We start from the raw sequence: 21,202 nt of genomic DNA on the forward strand, positions 1-21,202 counted from the left end.
TCCGCCTTTCCGTCCATCTTCCCTGATAGTCTGCCCCTGCTATCACTGTTCTGGAGTACCATTTACAGACTGTAGGCTGCTGCTAAAATTAAATCTGTTGATTCACAAATACTTAGCATGATCTTGGCTGATACAATCTTTCCCCGTAATGTTTTCCAACTGTATTTCTCAGAATAAGGTTTATTATCTGACGTATGTTGTGAAATATGTTGTTTTGTGGCAGCAGTACAGTGTAAGACATTAAAAATTGCTAGGCTATCACAAGTATATAAAAGTAAATAGTGCAACAAAAAAAGAGCAAAATAGTGAGATAGAGACCTGGATCATTCATAAATCTGATGTCAGAGGGGAAGAAAATATTCCTAAAATATTAGTGTGCTTCTTCAGGATCCTGTACCTTCTCTGAGGTGATGTCAGGTGGGAAATGTATCAATGGATGCTCTCGTTGAAGTAAGACAGCATACTGAACTTCATGCTTAATCCTCCAGTACCATACCTTCTCAGTTCCTCCTCAACACCCACCTTCATTCCAGATACCTCAGATACACATATCTCTCCCTCACTGTGCAAGGTCACAGACCAAATCTTGGTGATTATGGAGTGTGCACATATTTACTTAAATAAACATAAATGTCCATAATGTCTTTAAGTTTCACTAACAAAAGTCTAGTACACCACTCCAGTGCAGTTCTGAAAGCCTGCTGTACTATTAGTGCTCCTATCTTCTAAATAAGACCCTCAACTGAGAGATCTGTAACAGCAGGAGAAATTTAGTGCTTCATGACAATAATATAAAATCCATATTTTTTTCTATTTGCGGAGTTTACCTTCTTTTGCATTTTGGTCGTTTGTCAGTCTTTGCACGTGGCTTTTCATTGAATTTATTGTATTTCTTTGTTCTGCTGCGAATGCCCACAAGAAAGTGAATCTCAGGGTACTTTGGCACGGACTAGATGGGCTGAAGTTCCTGTTTCAGTCCTGCATTTTTCTGTGACTTTATACGGTGACATACTTTGATAATAAATTTACTTTTAACCTTCGAATTTTGAACTTTGACAAATGCCCCTAAAACCGATACCTATTCAATATAAAATTGATGTCAGCGTGAAATTGTATTTTCATAATTGCCTACTAAAATTAATACATTATTATGGTGACTATTCCTTGAAAGTATTTTATAGATTAAAAAAAACATTGAGATTAAGCACCATCTGATTGTAAACTCAATTTCCTTTCACTAGATTTGAAATGTTCTGTTTGACCCACGATTGAGAACATAACGTTTTAAATAGCTCAGCATAGACTAGATGGCCGGTTTCTATGCTGTACTTTTCGGTGACTCTATGACATCTTCAAGAGGCGATACCTGAAGAAGGTGACATCCATCACCGTCACCATGCCCTCTTCTCACTTTGACCTTTGGGGAGGAGGTACAGGAGCCTACCACTCCGAACGATTTGGAAACAGCTTCTTCTTTTGCTCCACCATCAGGTTTCTGAATAGTCCATTAATCCATGAATACTACCTTACTACAACACACACAAGATGCTGGTGGATCGCAGCAGGCCAGGCAGCATCTATAGGGAGAAGCGCTGTCGATGTTTCGGGCCGAGACCCTTCGTCAGGACTAACTGAAAGGAGAAATACTAAGAGATTTGAAAGTAGTGGGGGGAGGGGGAAATGCGAAATGATAGGAGAAGACCGGAGGGGGTGGGATGAAGCTAAGAGCTGGAAAGGTGATTGGCGAAAGTGATACAGAGCTGGAGAAGGGAAAGGATCATGGGACAGGAGGCCTCAGGAGAAAGAAAGGGGTGGGGGGGGAGAGAGCACCAGAGGGAGATGGAGAACAGGCAAACAACTAAATATGTCAGGGATGGGGTAAGAAGGGGAGGAGGGGCATTAACAGAAGTTAGAGAAGTCAATGTTCATGCCATCAGGTTGGAGGCTACCCAGCCGGTATACAAGGTGTTGTTCCTCCAACCTGAGTTTGGATTCACTTTGACAGTAGAGGAGGCCATGGATAGACATATCAGAATGGGAATGGGACGTGGAATTAAAATGTGTCGCCACTGAGAAATCCTGCTTTTTCTGGCGGACCGAGTGTAGGTGTTCAGCGAAACGGTCTCCCAGTCTGCGTCGGGTCTCACCAATATATAAAAGGCCACACCGGGAGCACCGGACACAGTATACCACACCAGCCGACTCACAGGTGAAGTGTCGCCTCACCTGGAAGGACTGTCTGGGGCCCTGAATGGTGGTGAGGGAGGAAGTGTAAGGGCAGGTGTAGCACTTGTTCCGTTTAGAAGGATAAGTGCCAGGAGGGAGATCGGTGGGAAGGGATGGGGGGTTGGGGGGGAAACGAGTGGACAAGGGGACAATACTACCTTACTGTTCCTTTTGTTTTATACTCAAGGTCTGTAATGCATACTTATCCTATGTACTTGCACTAACCTGCTGCTATAAAACAAATGTCAGGTGATACAAGACCAAGGAATTAAAGCCAAATCCCATAATCAGATCTAATATCACTGGAATATGTTGTGAAATTTGTCAACTTAATTGGCATCTGATAAATAAATATGGAGGAAAAAACAGTTACATTACAGTGCCTATTAAAAGTATTCACTCCCCTTGGAAGTTTTCATGTTTCATTCTTTTACAACATTGAATCACGGTGGATTTAGTTTGGGGTTTTTTGACACAGATCAACAGGAAAGATTCTTTAGGGTGAAAATGAAAGCAAATTTCTACAAATTGGTCTAAACTTTTACGATTATTAAACACAAAATAATTGTTTGCATAATTACTCACCCCTTTCAAGTCAGTATTTAGTAGATGCACCTTCAGCAGCAATTACAGCCTTGAGTCTGTGTGGATAGGTCTCTATCAGCTTTGCACATCTGCACACTGCAACTTTTCTCCATTCTTTATTACAAAACTGTTCAAGCTCTAGAAGATTGCACGGGGATCGTGAATGAACAGCCCTTTTCAAGTCCAGCCACAAATTCTCCAGATTGAGGTCTGGTCTCTGACTTGGCCACTCCAGGACATTAACTTTGTTGTTTTTAAGCCATTCATGTGTCACTTTGGCTTTAAGCTTGGGATCATTGTCTTGCTGGAAAACAAATCTTCTCCCAAGTCGCAGTTCTTTTCCTCTAGGATTTCCCTGTATTTTGCTGCATTCATTTTACCCTCTACCTTCACAGGCCTTCCAGGGCCTGCTGCAGTGAAGCAGCCGCCACCGTGCTTCATAGTAGGGATGGTGTGACTTTGATGATGTGCACTGTTTGGCTTATGCCAAATATACCAGTTAGTCTGATGACCAAAAAGTTCAATTTTGGTTTCATCAGACCATAAAACATTCTTCCACCTGATGTTTCCAACATGACTTCTGGCAAACTCTAGCTGAGATTTCATTGTTTTTTTCCCCCCAACAGTGGCTTTCTCTGCCACTTTCCCATAAAGCTGCAACCGGTGAAGCACCCGGGTAACAGTTGTCGTATGCGCAGTCTCTCCCATCTCAGCCACTGAAGCTTCTAACTCCTCCAGAGCTGTCATAGGTCTATTGGTGGCCTCCCTCATTAGTCCCCTTCTTGCACGGTCACTCAGTTTTTGAGGACAGCCTGCTCTAGGCAGATTTACAGCTGTGCCATATTCTTTCCATTTCTTGGTGACTGACTTAACTGTACTCCAAGGGATAGTCAGTGTCTTGGAAACTTTCTCATATCCATCTCCTGACTTGTGCTTTTCAATAACCTTTTTGCAGAGTTGCTTAGAGTGTTCTTTTGTCTTCATGGTGTAGCTTTTACCAGGATACTGACTCAGCAGCAATTGGCCCTCCCGGAACCAGGTGTATTTTTACCACAATCAATTGCATCTCGATTGCATACAGGTGATCTCCATTTAACTAATTATGTGACTTCAAAAACAAATTGGGGGCATCAGTGATGATTTGGTGTGTCATATTAAAGGGGGTGAACTCTTATGCGATCAATCATTTTGTGTTTTATATTTGTAATTAATTTAGATTACTTTGCAGAGATCTGTTTTCACTTTGACGTGAAAGTCTTTTTCTGTTAAGTGTCAAAAAAAAAGCCAAACTTAATCCACTGTGATTCAACATCGTAGTACAATAAAACATGAAAACTTTGAAGGGGTGTGAATAATTTTTATAGGCACTGTATTTTTCTCTTAAATAGATTAATAAGTAGTGCAAAATGACAGACATAAAAAGGTAGTGAGGTAGTGTTCATGGGTTCAATGTCCATTTAGAAATCAAGATGGCAGAGGGGAAGAAGCTGTTCCTAAATCACTGAGTGTGTGCCTTCAGGCTTCCGTACCTCCTTCCCGATGGAAACAGTGTGAAGAGGGCGTGTCCTGGGTAGTGGGGGTCCTTAATGATCAACGCTGCCTTCCTAAAGCGCCGGTCCTTGAATTCTGATAAAACCTTTTGAAAAATAACACCTGAAACCTACCTGGAAGCTTGTTGCAAAACACACAAAATGGTGGAGGGATTCAGCAGGTCAGGCAGCATCTGCGTAAAAGAATGTAGTGGACATTTCCAGCTGAGACCCTTCTTCAAGACTGAGAAGCCAGCGGGAAGGGGAAAGAGGCTAGTTGAAAGGTGATAGGTGAAGCCAGGTGGGTGGTAAAGGTCAGGGGCTGGAGAAGAAAGAATCTGACATGAGAGGGCGGTGGACCATAGGAGAAAAGAAGGCGGAGGGGACCCAGGGGAAGTAATAAGCTGGTGAGAAGAAGTAAAAGGTCAGAGTGGGGAAGAGGGAGGGGAGGAGGGAATTTGTTTACCAGAAGGTGAAATTAATATTCATGCCATCAAGTTGGAGGCTACCCAGGACAGAACACAAGGTGTTCCCTTCCAGCCTGAAGATAGCCTCATCTTGGCACTAGAGGAGGCCGTGGACTGACACAACAAAACAAGAATAGGAATTGAAAATAAAATGTTTGGCCACCAGGACGTCCCACTTGTGATGAATGGTGTGGAGGTGCTTGACGAAGCGGTCCCCCCCCATTGTTAAATTTACTTCCACCAATAAAGCTCAAACAAAAGCTGAAAGTTTTATTCTATTTGCTTTATGAAGACAAGTAGTTCTCAAAACGGCCAGCCCACTGAACAGTTCCACTTGAATATAAGATCTGTTGGTCTGTCACGTGATGGTGCTTAGAGAAACTGGAAAAGTCAAATTGTGGGCAGGAATGGGATGAAAAATATAAAAGGTGCTTGTGATGGAAAAAATAACTAAGGTGAAAGTTCAACAAGTTCAGTAATTATTACCAGCAACAATTTTGATTTAATTGCTCTTTACATGGACTGAATCTCAATGCATCTTTGGAGTATCTTCTTTCTAAAATAATTAATAAATCAAATTGGGAGTTGGAGTCCAAACAGAATCGTGGAGAAAATTGGAAGAAAAACTCCTTGTGCTTAGGGTTGCCAAGTGCTGGCCAGCTCCACCTGTAAAGGCCACAGATTCCAGCCAAATTTCAACATTAATGCTACAGAAGCGGGAGAGGGAGGCACTGTCCCCTCTAAGCTGTGCGGGTGTGCAGCCGCACAGTAACTGAAATGCTCCCATGCACATAGCCTTCGTTGTAGCGCAGCTGGAACTGGATGCAGCTCGAACAGGTTTATGAAAGGTGGAAGATTTTCTTTGCACTGTATTTCATTATACCTTTCAAATAATAAGTAAAATCAACAGTATGTGATCTTTCAGTTTTCATTCTAAATATTCATAGTATACATATTACAAAAAACAAGCATTTCAATTGTCACACATTTTTCGGGCTGTGTAAAAATTTCCTGCTCAGTGTAATGGTTGGTCGTGTAGCTGTTAAATTATTTTGTTTATTGCAGTACAGTGTGGAACTGGCCCTTCCGACCCTTCAAGCCCAGCAATCCCCCGGTTTAATCCTAGCCTAATCAGGGGACAATGGGCAATTAACCTACCAACCGGTAGGTCTATGGACTGTTGGAGGAAAATGGAGCACCTGGAGGAAACCCCTGTGGTCACAGGGAGAACGTACAAACTCCTCACAGTGGGAATTGAACCCAGGTCACTGGTACCGTAAAGCATTGCACTACCATTATGCTACCGTGCCACCCCGTATTCATAGTACACATTACAAAAAAAACACTTAAAGTGCCGTGCAGTTAGAGCAATGGTTGGTCCGTGCAGTTGTAAAAAGAAATTAGAGGGAATATTAGAGGGAGGTGAGGGAATATTGGAGGGAGGTGAGGGAATATTAGAGGGAGGTGAGGGAATATTAGAGGGAGGTGAGGGAATATTGGAGGGAGGTGAGGAAATATTAGAGGGAGGTGAAGAGGTGATAATGAATCCACTTCTTTAATCAGAGAAAAATATCACAGAAACAGGCCCTTCAACCCAGCAAGTCCTCATTGCCATCGCCCACCCACTTACACCAACCCTACACTCATCCCGTTTTAGTCTAAACACGAGAGATTCTGCAGAAGCTGGAATCCAGAGTAGCGCACACAAAATGCTGGAGGAACTCAGCAGATTTTATTCTCCCCGCCTTCCGATCAACTCCTCCCAGATTCTACAGACTAGGGGCAATTCACAGTGGTTAATTAACCTACCAACACGCACATCTTTTGGGTGTGGGAGGAGATGAGTAGCAGGAGGAAACCCGTGCTTTAACAAGGAGAATGAGCAGACTTCCCCGCGAACAGCCCCAAAGTCATCAGTGCAAGGCAGTGTCCGGTGTCTCTATGTGCCAATGTGACTTAGTTCCATTTCAGCAGCTCAGAACAGTTCAACTCCTCACCATCTACCATCTCCTCTTGGTATCAAATTGTGCAAGAAAAATACAAATGTGCGACCAGCAGTTGTGGCCCAATTCCTACTTTGCTATCTGGTTGTTTAGCTCTGTTCCTTACTGGCAGAGATGCTGAAGGAAGCAAGATTTTCCATGTGCCGTTTACATTGTTTTACGACCCATTGTAAACAAAGCTATGTGCAGTCATTTTCCAGTTGTAAAATATCACTTTGCTCCAAGACGACCAGAACCTTGTTGTGGTTTGGAGGCCTGCCATCCTCAATGACCCAGAGAGCTATGGTGGCCAGCCTTAGAGTGGTGCACCGGTCCTCCAGGTTCGGGGGTTCAGCTCAGGGCTAACAACCCTGACCGGTCAAATAAGAATTGCCACAGAAACAGCAATGAAGATGGAGAGCCTTTGTTGCCGCTCTAAGTGCCCGTGGCATAAAGGGCAGCACAGTGAAAAAAAATCACGTTGTGCAAACGTGGCATTCAGATACTGCAATATACCCACATTCTAAGGGATAAGTGAAAATGATTCCATTGAAATTCTATTTATTTCACCGGTTAACAAATAAATGCTGGAACTCAGATCTCAGGGTTCAATGGAGATCAATAGATTTACAAAACCAATCAATCTTTCGACACCAGCCTTACTTCCATGCTAAATACATAAAGGAAGACTTTAATTGCCTCCCAGCATTTCATACTGTAACGTGCAAAGGATAATTCTTCTCTTGTTAACAGCAGCACTGAAAATATACCTCATGCTTATTAATAGCATGGAGCAAACAGCCAGTTCAGCGAGGTTCTGGCATCCCTCACCACTGATGAAGGGGGTTGTCTCGTTAATGTGCATTATCTGGACATACTAGGATTGTGTTCAGTTCTGGTTGCTGCATTATAGGAACGGTGTGGAAGTTTAGAGAGGATGCAGAGGGAATCTATCTTTCTTTCTTTTTTCCTTGCTTTCCTACTTTTTCTTTCTTTCTTTCTTTCCCACATTCCTGTTATTCTATTGAGTGCAGTATAGACCTTCCAGACCTTTGAGCTGCAATGCCCAGGAATCCCCGATTTAACGCTAGTCTAATCACCGGACAACTTACAATGACCTATCAACCGGTACATCTTTGGACTGTGGGGGGAAACCGGAGCAGCTGCAGGAAACCCACATGGTTACAAGGAGAACATACAAACTCCTTACGGACAGCGGCAGGAATTATACCCAGGTTGCTGGTTCTGTAAAACAATGTGCTAACTACACTGCCACCTTAGGACACCGCCTGGATGAGAGAGCACATCTAATGAGGAAAGGTAGAGGGAGTGAGGGCTTTACTCTTTGGAGAAAAAGGGAATGAGAGATGTTTTGACAAGAGTTGTACACGATGATAAGAGGCGTTGATAGAGTAGACAGCCAGCATCTTTTTTTCCCCCAGGGTGGAAATAGCTAACATGAGAGGGCATAATTAAGGAAGGGGGAAGGAGTTGTCAGTGGTAGTGTTTATTTTTACACAGAGAATGATGGGCAAGTGCAGCACACTGCCGGGGGTGGTGGTAGAGCCAAGTTATATTAGGAATGCTGCGATACATCCTGGGATGTGCTGGGACACATCATCAGTGATGTAACCTGGAGTCATCAGGTGTTTCAGGTTGTTCAACATTAGATGATCTTGCCCAGGCAACCCAGCCACGGTTGTATCCGCCCCCAGTTTGCGACTCAGCGGCATTGGTCTACGGGTCACACCTCTTGATCCGTAGCCACCTGGAGGCCCGTTCAGCAGCCTCTGTGATGGGCCTGATGGCTCATTCCTTTGCAGGCCCCATAAAACCAAGGAGTAGCAAGTAGCCAGCAAAATCTCTACACCCCACCTCTATAGGCTCACATCGTGCCCTCCATCCCTGTCTCTGGCACGGCTCTATCAGCTCCTGGTGTTTGGCTTTCTTACACTCAAACGCCTCCTCATTCCAGTCTTCCCAAGACACCGTCAGTCCCACCACGAGCACCTGCTTCAATGTTTCTGTCAGAATGACCATGTCAGGCCTCAGGGATGATGGTGCAATGAAGTCAGGGAACTTTAATTGTTTGCCAAAATAGACTTTCAGTTGCCAGCAGGATGCCACGAAGAGTGAGCCTACATTTAAGAGACTCTTAGATAGGCAAACGGATGAAAGAAAAATGGAGGAATATGTCGGAGGGAAGTGTTAGATCCATCTTGGAGTAGGTTAAAAGGTTGGCACAGCATTTTGGGTCAAAGGGCCTGTACTGTTCTATGCTGTCACCTCAAACGAGAGACCCAGAGATATAGCAGTGAGGTTCCAAACTCTGACTTGGTCCAGAGTGCAAAGTCAGCTTTCAGAATTGGCAGAAAATGCATGACTAAACTTTTATCAGACTCAATAACTCTTAGCCGCAGTATTATTGCTTTCTTACGAGTTTTGTTTGGTTTTATCTCTATTTGCTTGTATGTGGCTTACTGAGGACCTTTAAATCTTCCCCTTGGCAAGGTGGGAGATGCTGGCAGTGTTGAACAGAATGTTTTCCACTCAGATGTCATTAACCACTCCCAGTCAAGTGTGAACAGGCCAGAAACTGGGTAAATCTTTCATCCAACATTGCAGTCTTCACACTAATCTCAAACTCCACAATCGCGCACCCCAGGCAGTCTTGAAACTCACTTAACTCCTGAGTACTCTCAATTCATCTGCACTGGTCTGGGTTGGAGTGGGCCAGGTTTGAACACGTTTACATGTGAAAGGCGCTGATTGGGATGGGGATCTTGAACTTTTTACTGAGGAGAGTGGTGGGGAAAACATGCTCATCACACTCCAGAAAAAAAAAATCATAATGAAGAGTCACAGACACTGGATGTTGATTGTTTCCCCATCCACAGAGGCTGCTTGACATGCTGAGTCTTTCCAGCATTTCTGGTTTATTTTCCAACATCTGTATTTCTTAATTTAAAAACAATTAAGGTGGCATGGCAGCCTAACGCAGTTAAGACTCAACCACGAACCTCAGCTACCACTTACCCATGCCCACAGTAGATCCCAGATTGGCTTCTACAGCCACCTGAGACCCACCAATAGACAACCCCTTAGGAGAGCATCATACTTGACTCGAGAGATCGCACTACGACAGCACCCGCGATCCAGGTTCAATTCCATCACTGTCTGTAAGGAGTTTGTACGTTCTCCCCATGACCGTGTAGTTTTCCTCTGGCTGCTCCAATTTCTTCCCATATTCCAAAAACGTACAGGTCCGTAGGTTAATTGGTCACATGGGTGTAAATTGGGTGGTGTGGGCTCGCTGGGCTGGCAAGGCCTGTTACCGTGCTGTATCTCTAAATAAAATTAGAAAAATTAGATTAACTTCAAGGCTTAAATTGTGCACAATTGAAATCTGGGTTTTTTAAAACATGCAGTATCGTGCGCCATTTGAAGTCATCAATGAGGAAATCATTGTCATTGTGATTCTAACAAGTACACTGCCAACAAGAGGTAATATTCCTCCAAGAGGACCACAACCTTATCATAGGGTTTGGAGGCTTGTGTGGCTCAATGACCCAGAGAGTTGGCTAGAGTCAGGGCTTTATGCTTTGACTATTGGTAGGGTCACCCATGCCAAACAGGTCAAAGGGTAGAGGTCAGACTAAGAGTTTGGGGGTTCAGCTCAAGGCTAACAGTCCTGACTGGTCAAAAAAAAATCTATTACAGAAACAGCAATGAAGAATCTTTCTACTTCTGAGTGTGACAGTATTCCTGAGTCTCCACCTGGGATTTGCACGACTGACAGGAGTGAAAACCGAGAGCAAGCTACTGACACGATGAAGGAAGCCCTGAACCCCACCAGAAATGAAGGGCCTTCACTGCTACCCTAAACGCCAGCAGCATTACAGGCAGTAACTAAGAGATAATATTTTTTAAATGGGTTCAAGTGGACTGTAAGTCAAGGAGAAAGGCTATGGGTCTGTTACTCAGCTGCACGGCAGTATGGCGGTTAGCGTAATGCTTTACTGCGCCAGTGACCCAGGTTCAATTCTCCACTGCTGTCTGTAAGGAGTAGGTTCATACTCCCCACGACTGAACTGGGCTTTCCCCGGGTGCTCTGCTTTCCAAAGACATATGGGTTAAGGCTAGTAAGTTCTGGACATGCTACGTTGGCGCCGGAAACATAGCAATAATTGCGGGCTGCCTCCAGCACACCGTCGGACTGTGTTGGTCATTGACACAAACGATGCATTCTACTGCATGTTTCGGTGTACACACAAGAAGTAAGGCAAATTTTTAAATCTTTGAGTTCCTCTGATGTGTCTGTGGTTAACCTGCTAAGTCCTCCTCGAGGACCACAACCTTGTCGTGGCTTGGAGGCTTGCGTGCCTCAGTGACCCAGGGAGCTCTGCTGGCTGGAGTCAGGGCCTTGTGCTTTGGCTCTTGACAGGGTCACCCATGTCAAACAGGTCAAAGGGCAGAGGGCAGACTAAGAGTGGTCAACCATCTTCCAGGTTTGGGGGTTCAGCTCAAGGCTAACACCCGACTGGTAAAGCAAAATTGTTATGGAAGCAGCAATTAAGAATCCTTTTACATCTAAGTGTGACGGTATTCCTGAGTCTCGACCTGGAACTTGCATGTCTGATAGTAGTGAAACCTGAGATATTGACACAATGAGGGAAGCCCTGACCACCACCGGAGATGGAGGACCTTCACGGCTGCCCTAAACTCCAGCAGTGCAACGGGCAGTAGTAGCAGGAACTTGCTAAATACTGGTCTTCAGATGGGAGTCACTCGCAATTCTTTTAACGATACACCTTACCAAGTGCTAACAGAAGCATTAAAAGAATGACTTAAGATTTTAATCAAATTCCATCACTGAACTTCACTGAGGTAGGAAAGAATTGTTATTGTCCCAATGAATTACACACAGTAATGAAAGGCACCTTTGCGCAGAATCCTTCAAGCTCTGATAAAACACTTAAAGGAAGCAACTGATCTACAATTACCAATTTCATTCATAAACAACAAGAGATTGTTTCCAGTCCTGATGAAGGGTCTTGAGCTGAAACACTGACTATGTACTATTTACTCATTGATGCTGCCTGGTGTGCTGAGTTCCTCCAGCATTTTGTTTGTGCTGCTTTAGATTTCCAGCATCTGCAAACTTTCTTAAGTAACACATGCAAAATGCTGGAGGACATCAGCATCTATGGAAAGGATTAAACAGTCAGCATTATGGGCCGAGACCCTTCACCGGGAGTGATGAAACGTCTCGGGCTGAAACATCATGTCTTTATTCCTCTCCACAGATACTGCCTGACCTCTTGGCTTCCTCCAGCATTTTGTGTGTGTTACTAATTTAATTTGATTGTTTGCAGAGAAGAAAGGTTTGAGAGAATGGGTTTAAACATGTTAAAAAGAAAATAGTTTTCCTTTGCCAACTGGGGACCACATTCTACCAGTCATTGCTATGTATTCTATCATTTGGAAATTCAGGCCAGAAAATTAAGGATTCACAGCATAAGGACTTTCCTTCATATTCCCGCTATGGTGTGTAATTGTTCATAGCAGATGACATATTCCTCATAGCCCACAGGTGGGACTCAGTTCTCCCTGGTACGTCCACACCGTAGCTCCCTCGTAGGTCTTTCAAGCATTCCGGCTCAGGCAAAAAAAACTTTTTTTTTTTGGTTTCTCAAAGCAACGTTGACCATTTGTTTAACATGCACGCACACACATAAATATATATATACTTTATTAAATTAGAACAACTGACCTGCATATATCTTCCTTGACAATTCCTATTGTGACAAGCACATACGTAGCCACTCATTCATCCGTCACAACGAATGAAGCGTAGGCCTACCCTTGCTGTTTAAGTACCAAACATAACCGGACTCCCGAGTGACCCCAGTTACACGCAGTTCCCTCAATAAAAATTACTTTAAAAAAAAATCTTTTTCGAAAGGTCATTTTGGTTTAAGCTGTCCCATTTAACCAGTGAGTAGCACAAAGCTCTTCAAAGAAAAATTGCTCACAACATTTTAAAATCCAATTATAGTCGTGGGTTCTAGCATAGCACATTCAAACCACGGTGGACCTGACCACCTAACTGCCCTCCCCACATGCCCCACGAGATCTTCCTTTTATGTGCTCTTGAAATCACCGCATGCTTCCTCGGCACATCCTCCAGTTCTCCACACTCAACATTAGTTATCTCTGCTGTCGTTCATGGGGACTGGAACCTTTGCAAATCTCAATCCCGTGTAAACAATGTTCCACCTGAAATGCAGATGAATTCGATAAAGGAAGGGACGTGTCACAATGTTGCGTATTTCCAAATCTGGCTCGCTTTCCAACAGGAATAGATAATACATTTTTACTGGTGTAATTCTGGACTGACAACCCAGAATATAAACTGGGGTATCTCCAAGCATCAAACACCCTTTCTACGATCATCTCGGTTTGGATTCACCAGTTAAAAGTCTCCATTTGGTAAGCATGGTGAAAGCATGCTTTTTTTCCCAGTCCTGTTATATACAAACAAAACTTCATTTGTGCAGTGAAGTCAATTCCTCGACTGTGGTGCCTGAGGGATGTCAATAAAATCTCAGGTGAGCACCTCAAGTGTCCCAAGTCAGTTATATCAATGTCTATTTACAGTAACGATGCCATCGCACTCACACACACTCACAAAACACTAGAGAGACAGTCTGAACCACAGCCGCAGCCTCCGAACACAGCATCTGGTCAGTCCGGACAGCAGCCAAAGCCGGCAGCAGGCCCAGAATAGTCCACGGCCTTCTTCGTTCAAGAATGAACTGCAGTACTCGTTTCCCTTACTTTTGAGGGTGCCCATCTTCCGTCACTCTGCTTCTGAAATAACAAAGGGGAAAGAGAAAACATCTTGAGACAATATGTCCGAGGGTCTTGCAGAGAATTTGATTGGTGATGGAATACAAAGGTTTTTTTTCTCTCCATCTAACTGGACATTTCAACATCTATCTATGACACTCAAGATCCAAAAGACAAGTGGATCACATGCATTCCATACAACGGTGAACAGAACAGCATAGGGAAAAGCCCTTCCGCCACTATGTTGTGCTGAACCTATTACGCTAGTAATTAAAAGCCTACTAAAGGGGCTTTAGCCAGTGATAGCTTCAATGGACCAGGTTGCTAACTGTTGAAAAAGATATGAAAAGGGGTATGAGGAATTACTTTTATTTTTGCAGAAAGAATAATTATAATCATGAATTCACTACCTGTTGGGGTGATGGAAACAGAGTCATTCATGGTTTCCCAAAGGGAATTGGACGGGCATTCAGAGAGACTCACACACAAAATGGTGGAGGAGCTCAGCAAGTCAGGCAGCATCATGAAGTCCTGATGAAAGGCCTCAGCCCAGAATATCCCTGACTTGCTGAGTTTCTCCAGCATTTTGTGTGTCGTTCAGGGCTTCTGGCATTTGCAGAATTCCTTGTGTTATTGAGAAAGACTGGTTTGCAAGGCAGAGCAGGGAATGAGATGAGGGATCTTTCTACAAGGAGCCAGGATAGACTCAATACGATGCACGGCCTCTAAGTGTGCCCCAACACTACCAATTGCAAAACCCTACAGAAAAATGCTAGTATGGCTTTAAATGTGTGCATTTTATTCACTTCCTCAGATAAATTATAAAAACATTGAAAATGGAATTATAAATGTACGTATGCACAACTATTGATCCCATTGAAGGCCAGTCCAGGTGGTGTGGGACTGAACGAGGATGTTACCAATGACAGCAGTGTGCAGGTGACGTTTTCAGAGACAACAACCTCCAAGATTGCACACAGAACTGGGCCTGTCAGCCCTACTTCTAAAGCAAGGTGACTGGTTTGGTGGAAAACTCGTTGGCAATTCATTCGCAGTGCAGGGACAGAGAGTGTGAACTTCTGGTCATCTACTGACAGGAAAGACGTCAATAAGCATGAAAGAGTACAGAGAAAATTCACAAGGGTGTTGCCAAGACTTGAGGACTGGAATCATAGGGAAAGGTTGAATAGGTTAGGACTTTATTCCCCGGAGTACAGGAAAATGAAGGGAGATCTTTTAGAGGTATACAAAATTATGAGGGGTATAGATAGGGCGAATGCATGCGGGCTTTAACACCTCAGGGTGGGTGAGTGGGACAAGAGGTCATAGGTTTAAGGTGAAAGGTGAAATATTTAAGGGGATCTTCTCCGCTCAGTGTGGATAAGGATACCAGTTGTAACATTTAAGAGAAGTTTGGATAGGTATGTGGATAGGAGGGGTATGGAGGACTATGGTCCAGGTACAGGTAATGGGTCTAGGCAGAAGACCAGCTTCTGTGCTATAATATTCGATGGCCAACTCTGTAAGTGGGAATTGGTCATAAATGGACCTTTACAAGAATGATCCCATTGATAAAAGGTTAACAATTGAGGAGTGTTTGATGGCTTTGAGCCTGTAGTCATTGGAGTTTAGAAGAATGAGGGTGGAATCTCATTAAAAGCTAGAAAAATTGAAATACCTAGAGATGGTGTGGAGAGGATGTGGAGAGAGTGGGTTAGTCTAGGACCAGAGGGCACAGTCTCAGAAACAGAAGGACATCCCTTTAGAACAGAGATGAGGAGGAATTTCTTCAGCCAGAGGGTGATTAATCTGTGGAATTCATTGCCACAAACAGCTGTGCAGGCAAATCATTGGGTATATTTAAAATGGAGGTTGACAAATTCTTGATTAGCCAGGGCATCAAAGGTTACAGCAGGAAGGCAGGAGAATGGAGTTGAGAAGCAGCCACGATTGAAGCATCTAGTGAGCGGCAGTCCAGTGGCTAAATTGCCTTGTTAATGAGAGAGGTCAGAGGAGAATGCTCAGACTGTGTCAAGCTGACAGGAAGGTGACACTAACTCAAACAAAAACACACGTTATAACAGTGGTGAGCAGAAAAGCGTCCCTGATTGCACAACATATTGAATCTTGAAGTGGATGGATTACAGCAGCAGAAGACCACAATGACTTCCACTCCTGAAACTTTTCTCCTTGGAGCGATGGAGGATGAGAGGTGACCTGATGGAGGTGTATAAGATGATGAGAGACATTGATCGTGTGGATAGTCAGAGGCTTTTTCCCAGGGCTGAAATGGTTGCCACAAGAGGACACAGGTTGAAGGTGCTGGGGAGTAGGTACAGAGAAGATGTCAGGGGTAAGGTTTTTACTCAGAGAGTGGTGAGTGTGTGGAATGAGATGCCGGCAATGGTGGTGGTGGCGGATATGATAGGGTCTTTTAAGAGACTTTTGGATAGGTACATGGAGCTTAAAAAAATATAGGGCTATAGGTAAGCCTAGTAATTTCTAAGGTAGGGTCATGTTCGGCATAAACTTTGTGGGCCGAAGGGCCTGTATTGTGCTGTAGGTTCTCTATGTTTCTAATAAAGTTGCCACTGAGTCTACATACTTTGCTAATAAATTTACTTTGAACATATACTTTTGACAATAAATGTCAGCTTCACCATACTCCAAAAATTACTAAAAATGAAGACGGGAGAGTGAAGCTTTCAGTACTGCCATACTAATCCCAAATGGATTACCAGTGTCAACTGATGGCTTAGAAAAAACTATTATTTATTTTCAGGATGAAAGTGCAGCTAACAAGGCCAGCATTTATTGCCCATCCCTAACCCAAGTGCCTTGGTCAACAACCGGCAGTCATCCACACTGGAACAGGATATGAATTGCACATGTAAAGCACTGTAACGTTTCATGCTAATGTATGGTTTCTCTGTAGCAGCGGTGTTTGGGTTATGACTAGAGATAACGGGGACTTTGGGATGTGCGCTGGCCAACGAGGGGAGATGTTTTTCTTTCTTGTGTGCCCGAGCGAAGGTTTCTCGGTCTTTTGTTCGGAGGACCGGCGGAAGATGAAGAGAGAAGATGCCAGAACGGGGAAGTCGTAGTCTGCAGGATGGAGTGGACTTGGAACGAGGCCAGGAGTCGACGACCAGGAGGCAAATCGATAGAGAACGAACAGACAGGAAAACGTCAGCTCCAACATTGTGCATAGACTGTTTCATGAGAATGGGCCCTTTTTTCTTTTTGTTTCTTTACTAACCCTATAGTCAAATAAAGAATTATAAATCTCAATCATTTAATCGCATATTGTGTACTGTTTGTTATTTCATGATGCTGAATTCTAACAGGGGACCACATCACGAAGGATCCACCCAAACAAGATTTCTCAAGTTTGGCTGGGCCACAGGCTGTCTTCCCCTAGATTAAGCCACTAGCCGAACATGAGGGTCACACATATCAGGCCAATCTTACGGGAAAAGATTGAGACGCTTCCCCCACCTCCAACTGAGAGAACAACTTCGAGGTAAAATTTGCTGGAAATAATCAGTAAGTTAGGCAGCATCTATGTGGACAGAGGAATGTGTTAACATTTCAAGTCCAAGATCCTTTGTCAGATGCTATTCAACGTCAGTATCTTCTTTTAAAAGTTTAAGAATCAGGAAATGGAACAAAACCAACATCAATGTAGGATTAGACTACTGATCTGGAATTCATGAGTTTGAAACCGATAACTGCATCTAAGGAAGGTAAACTCTGAAACACTAACTATTCCATTCTGCACAGACGCTGCCTGACCTGCTGAGTGCTTCCAGCATATTGTTTTTTGTCAGATTTAAAAGACCTGCGTTCTTTCTGCATTGGCATGAACAAGATTGGTTTTTACACCTCATCAAACTGCGGGTTAGTGCTCCCACTGATTGCATCGGCCTCCCACCCACACACCCCCGAGCCCAGACCCTCACCAGAGATGTTCTCCGCATCAAACTCATTCAGCTCTGCAGGGCCCTCCCGTGATTGGACGTCCCAGTTATCGCTGTTGTCAGTCACGTCGGAGTAGGCCTCCTCCACGGCGTGCCGCAGGACGCCCTTGGCCCTGTCGCTCTCGCCATTGGCCGAGTGCTGGTCCTCGCTGCTCAAGTCAGACATGTACATGGCATCCTCGGTCTGCTTCTCGGCGAACCAGTCCCTGACCTGCTCGTAGCTCATGCAAGACTTCTCACACAGTCGGTCCAAGTCCTCCTCGTGCAGCATCCGGTGCTGGGTGTAGTACTCGAACAGGGCCGCCTTCCCGCTCTTCCTGGACGGCGCCCGACGAACCCGGGGGTTTTCCATCGGCACGTCGGTGACCAGGCTGTTGCTGCCCGACCGGATGGCGTAAATGCCCCGCTTGTAGTCCTCGTACCACTTGAGCTGCCCGTTCTTCAGGGCATAGCGGGCATCGCCAAACCAGCGCACCACCTCACTCCGGGGGAGACGGGCACTGATGGCCAACTCGTCGTACTGCTCCACCGTCGGCCACTGTGTCCGCATGAACTGCAGCTTCATTAGGTGCAGCTGGTGGACCGTCTTCTTGTTCTGGCCCTTGTACTTGGTGGTGCTGGGGCAGGGAACGGGGCTGGGGTGGGGTGCCCTGGGCTGGCCGCTGCCCATCCTCATAGGGCCGGCCTTCTGGCGCTCCTGAGGGCCCAGCACCCTCTTCAGGTCCACCGAGCTGCTGTCGCTCGGCGTCCCCTCCCCGTCCGACTCCGGCTCCTCCTCTTCCTCCTCGTCGCCGGCGGAGTCGGCCACGCCCACCTCCTCCCGGCGGCCCCGCTCGTCCGGCTTGGCCTTGCGCCTCTCGGAGAACCACAGGTCGATCTCCCGCCGGGTCATCTTGGTCTCGGCCCTCAGCCGGTCCACCTCCTCCTCGGAGGGGAAGGGGCTGAGGCCGTAGCTGTGCTCCAGCACCCGGAGCTGCTCGGCTGACTTGCCCTTGAACTTGGGCAGGGTGAAGTCACAGCCCGTCTGCCACTGGCGCCGGTGGGGCTGCAGGCCCGGGGTGGTGGCCAGGGGAGACGGGTGCTCCTCCCCCAGGCCCGTGCTGGGCGAAGGGACGTGGGGGCCGCCTGCCTCAAAGTTCTGGTTGCACTTGAGGTTCTTGTAGTTGTAGCGGCGGTCACTAAACCACTTGCGGATCTCCTTGCCCTGCAAGCCTGTCACTCTCACCAGCCTATCCACCTCCTCGTGCTCGGGGAACTGGGCTCGCAGAAAGCTCTGCTTCAGGGCAGCCAGCTGCTCCTTGGTTTTCTTGTACTTGTAGGTGCCGAACTCCGACACCAGGCCGTGGCCTGAGGTGATCACCGGCTGGCTACCTGAGGCCGATGTCAGGACTTTCACCCCCAGTCCGTCCGCGGAGCCCCCCAGCTTCTGCAGCTGGAACTTGGGCGGCTCCGGCTGCTTGGGGACAGTGGCCAGACTGACTGCCACGGGGGGCGCTGTCACGGTGACCCCCTTCACCACCCCACCCCCGGACTGGGTGACCACTATGTTGCCCGCTTGAGTCATCAGCTGGCAGGGGAAGTTGGCCTGGAAGAGGGGCTGGCCCCCGTTGGCCGCGGTCACCTGGCCGGGCAGCACGGTGATGGTCGGCTGCGGGACGCCCTGGATCACCGTGCTGAACATCTTCTTGCGGGCGTCCTCGATCTCCTCGGGCGTCCAGCTGATGCCGTGCTTGAGCCGCTGGGCGGTGAACCAGATCTTGAGCTGCTCCTCCGGGTACTTGGTCACCACTGTCAGCCAGCAGAGCTCGGCCTTGGTGGGGTAGGGGAACTTGCTGAAGGAGTTGTTGAGGAAGCTGTTGGTGTCCATGGCGGCGTTGTAGGTGGGGATGCTGCTCAGAGGGATCATCACCTTGGGCAGGGAGCCGCAGTTGTTGCCCGAGGCCGGCTGCTGAACCACGGGGACAATCTGGGCTACTCCGGCCTGCAGGATGGGCACCGGGACCACCGCTGTGCCGTTGACGGCCTGGCTGGGGTTGGTGGGCCCATTGGTCGTGAGCACCTCTAGACCCTCGACCTTCTTAATGGCCTCATCAGCCACCCCTACTTCCTCGCTGGGGTCTTCCCTCGCCGGGTGGGTGACACTGATCCTCTTGGGGTCTGGCCTGGCTTTCAGCATCTTCATGATGGGTGTCTTGCTGATGGAGATCTCGGACTGGGGGTCCACCTCGTCCCCGTTCTCCTGGGCGCTGTGGCTTTGGGCCTCAGAGGCGTCGTGCTCGGGCGCCGACGGGCCGCCCTTCTTGATGACGCTGACCTTGAGGTTGCCTTCGCCGACGTGGCACAGGACGTTGTGCACCGTCAGCGACTCCTGGCTCCGGGTGCTGTAGTTGCACTCGACACAGACGTACAGCTGGTCTGCGCTGGCGTCGGAGTGCGCCGACTCCACGTGCATGGTGAACGCGTAGTAGTTCTGACTGGTATAATCGCAGTACTTGCATTCAAAGCCACCGCGCTCTGTGACATTGTTCTGTGCGTAGACATCCTCACCGGCCGGCTGGTCATCAGCCGGAAGTGCTTGCGGTGAGGGTTCTTCGGCATCATTGCGTGCTGGGCTAATATTGATGGCTGGGTCCTGCAAGGCTAGGGCTTTGGCTGGGATCATGCACGGGGTAGTAGACTTCCTCTTGCTCGCCATCACGAACGGCAATGGCGTCGGAGAACCAGCGCACAACCCGAGTCCTCAACTCCACGAGCGGCAGATTTCTCCTCAGCGTCCTCTTCTCTCCATTAACACCTTCCCCTCCACTTGTCTCTCAGGCAGCTCCTCTGAACGGATGGTCCCACCTGTAAAACCAAAGTGAGAGGTATTAGAGGCAGCCGCAGTTCGAAAGTCTCCAATTTGACCGACAGAATGCTGTAGGCTTTTTATGTACTTCATTTGACCTCGAGAGAAAGGAGAGCCAGAGTGGAATAAATATAATGTAGGATTTTCCCAGTTACTGTTAGAACACAGCTCGGACCATCAAAAAACAGCCTCCCCTCCAGTGGCTCTGGTAACACTTCCCAGCTGCTTCAGGAAAGTAGCCAATATGACCTAGTACCTCAGTCACCAAATCACTCTCTCATCACCGCCCCTCGGCCTTCCATCAGGCTGAAAGCACACCATCACCAAGCTCAAGGACAGTTTCTAACCACTGTTGAAGATTACACAATGGACTTCTTGTTCCATAAAGATGAACTCCTTGCCTCTCAGTGCCCATTCTCCCTGATCCTCCTGTAACTGTTATTGTTTTTCCCTTCGCAATATCTTGGTGCACTTCACTCAACTTCACTTGCCCCATCACTGAACTGTTCCCACAACCTATCGACTCACTTTCAAGGACTCTTCATCTCATGTTCTCGATATTTATCAAACCACAAACAAGAGAAAATCTGCAGATGCTGGAAATCCAAACAACCACACACAAAATGCTGGAGAAACGCAGCAGGCCAGGCAGAAGCTATGGAAAAAAGCACAGTCAATGTTTTGGTCTGGAATGTCAACTGCACTTTTTTCGATAGATGCTGCCTGGCCTGCTGAG

General features: G+C 46.5%; 1 protein-coding gene across 4 annotated transcripts in view; it reads right to left on the reverse strand.

Annotated features, from left to right (window-relative positions):
* Positions 1–12,524: 12,524 nt before the first annotated feature.
* zhx3b (zinc fingers and homeoboxes 3b) overlaps positions 12,525–21,202 on the reverse strand; it is a 127,807-nt gene continuing 119,129 nt past the window's right edge. For all 4 annotated transcript variants that reach the window (XM_073062032.1, XM_073062034.1, XM_073062030.1 and 1 more), the window contains 2 exons: positions 17,604–20,465; positions 12,525–13,662 (listed from right to left, as the gene is read on the reverse strand). In XM_073062032.1, the coding sequence (XP_072918133.1) occupies positions 13,652–13,662; positions 17,604–20,316 (2,724 nt within the window). In that variant the 5' untranslated portion in view covers positions 20,317–20,465 and the 3' untranslated portion in view covers positions 12,525–13,651. The remainder of the gene's footprint in view (positions 13,663–17,603; positions 20,466–21,202) is intronic.

Source organism: Hemitrygon akajei, chromosome 11 (genome assembly GCF_048418815.1).
Source record: "Hemitrygon akajei chromosome 11, sHemAka1.3, whole genome shotgun sequence".
Classification (NCBI taxonomy): Eukaryota; Metazoa; Chordata; class Chondrichthyes; order Myliobatiformes; family Dasyatidae; genus Hemitrygon; species Hemitrygon akajei.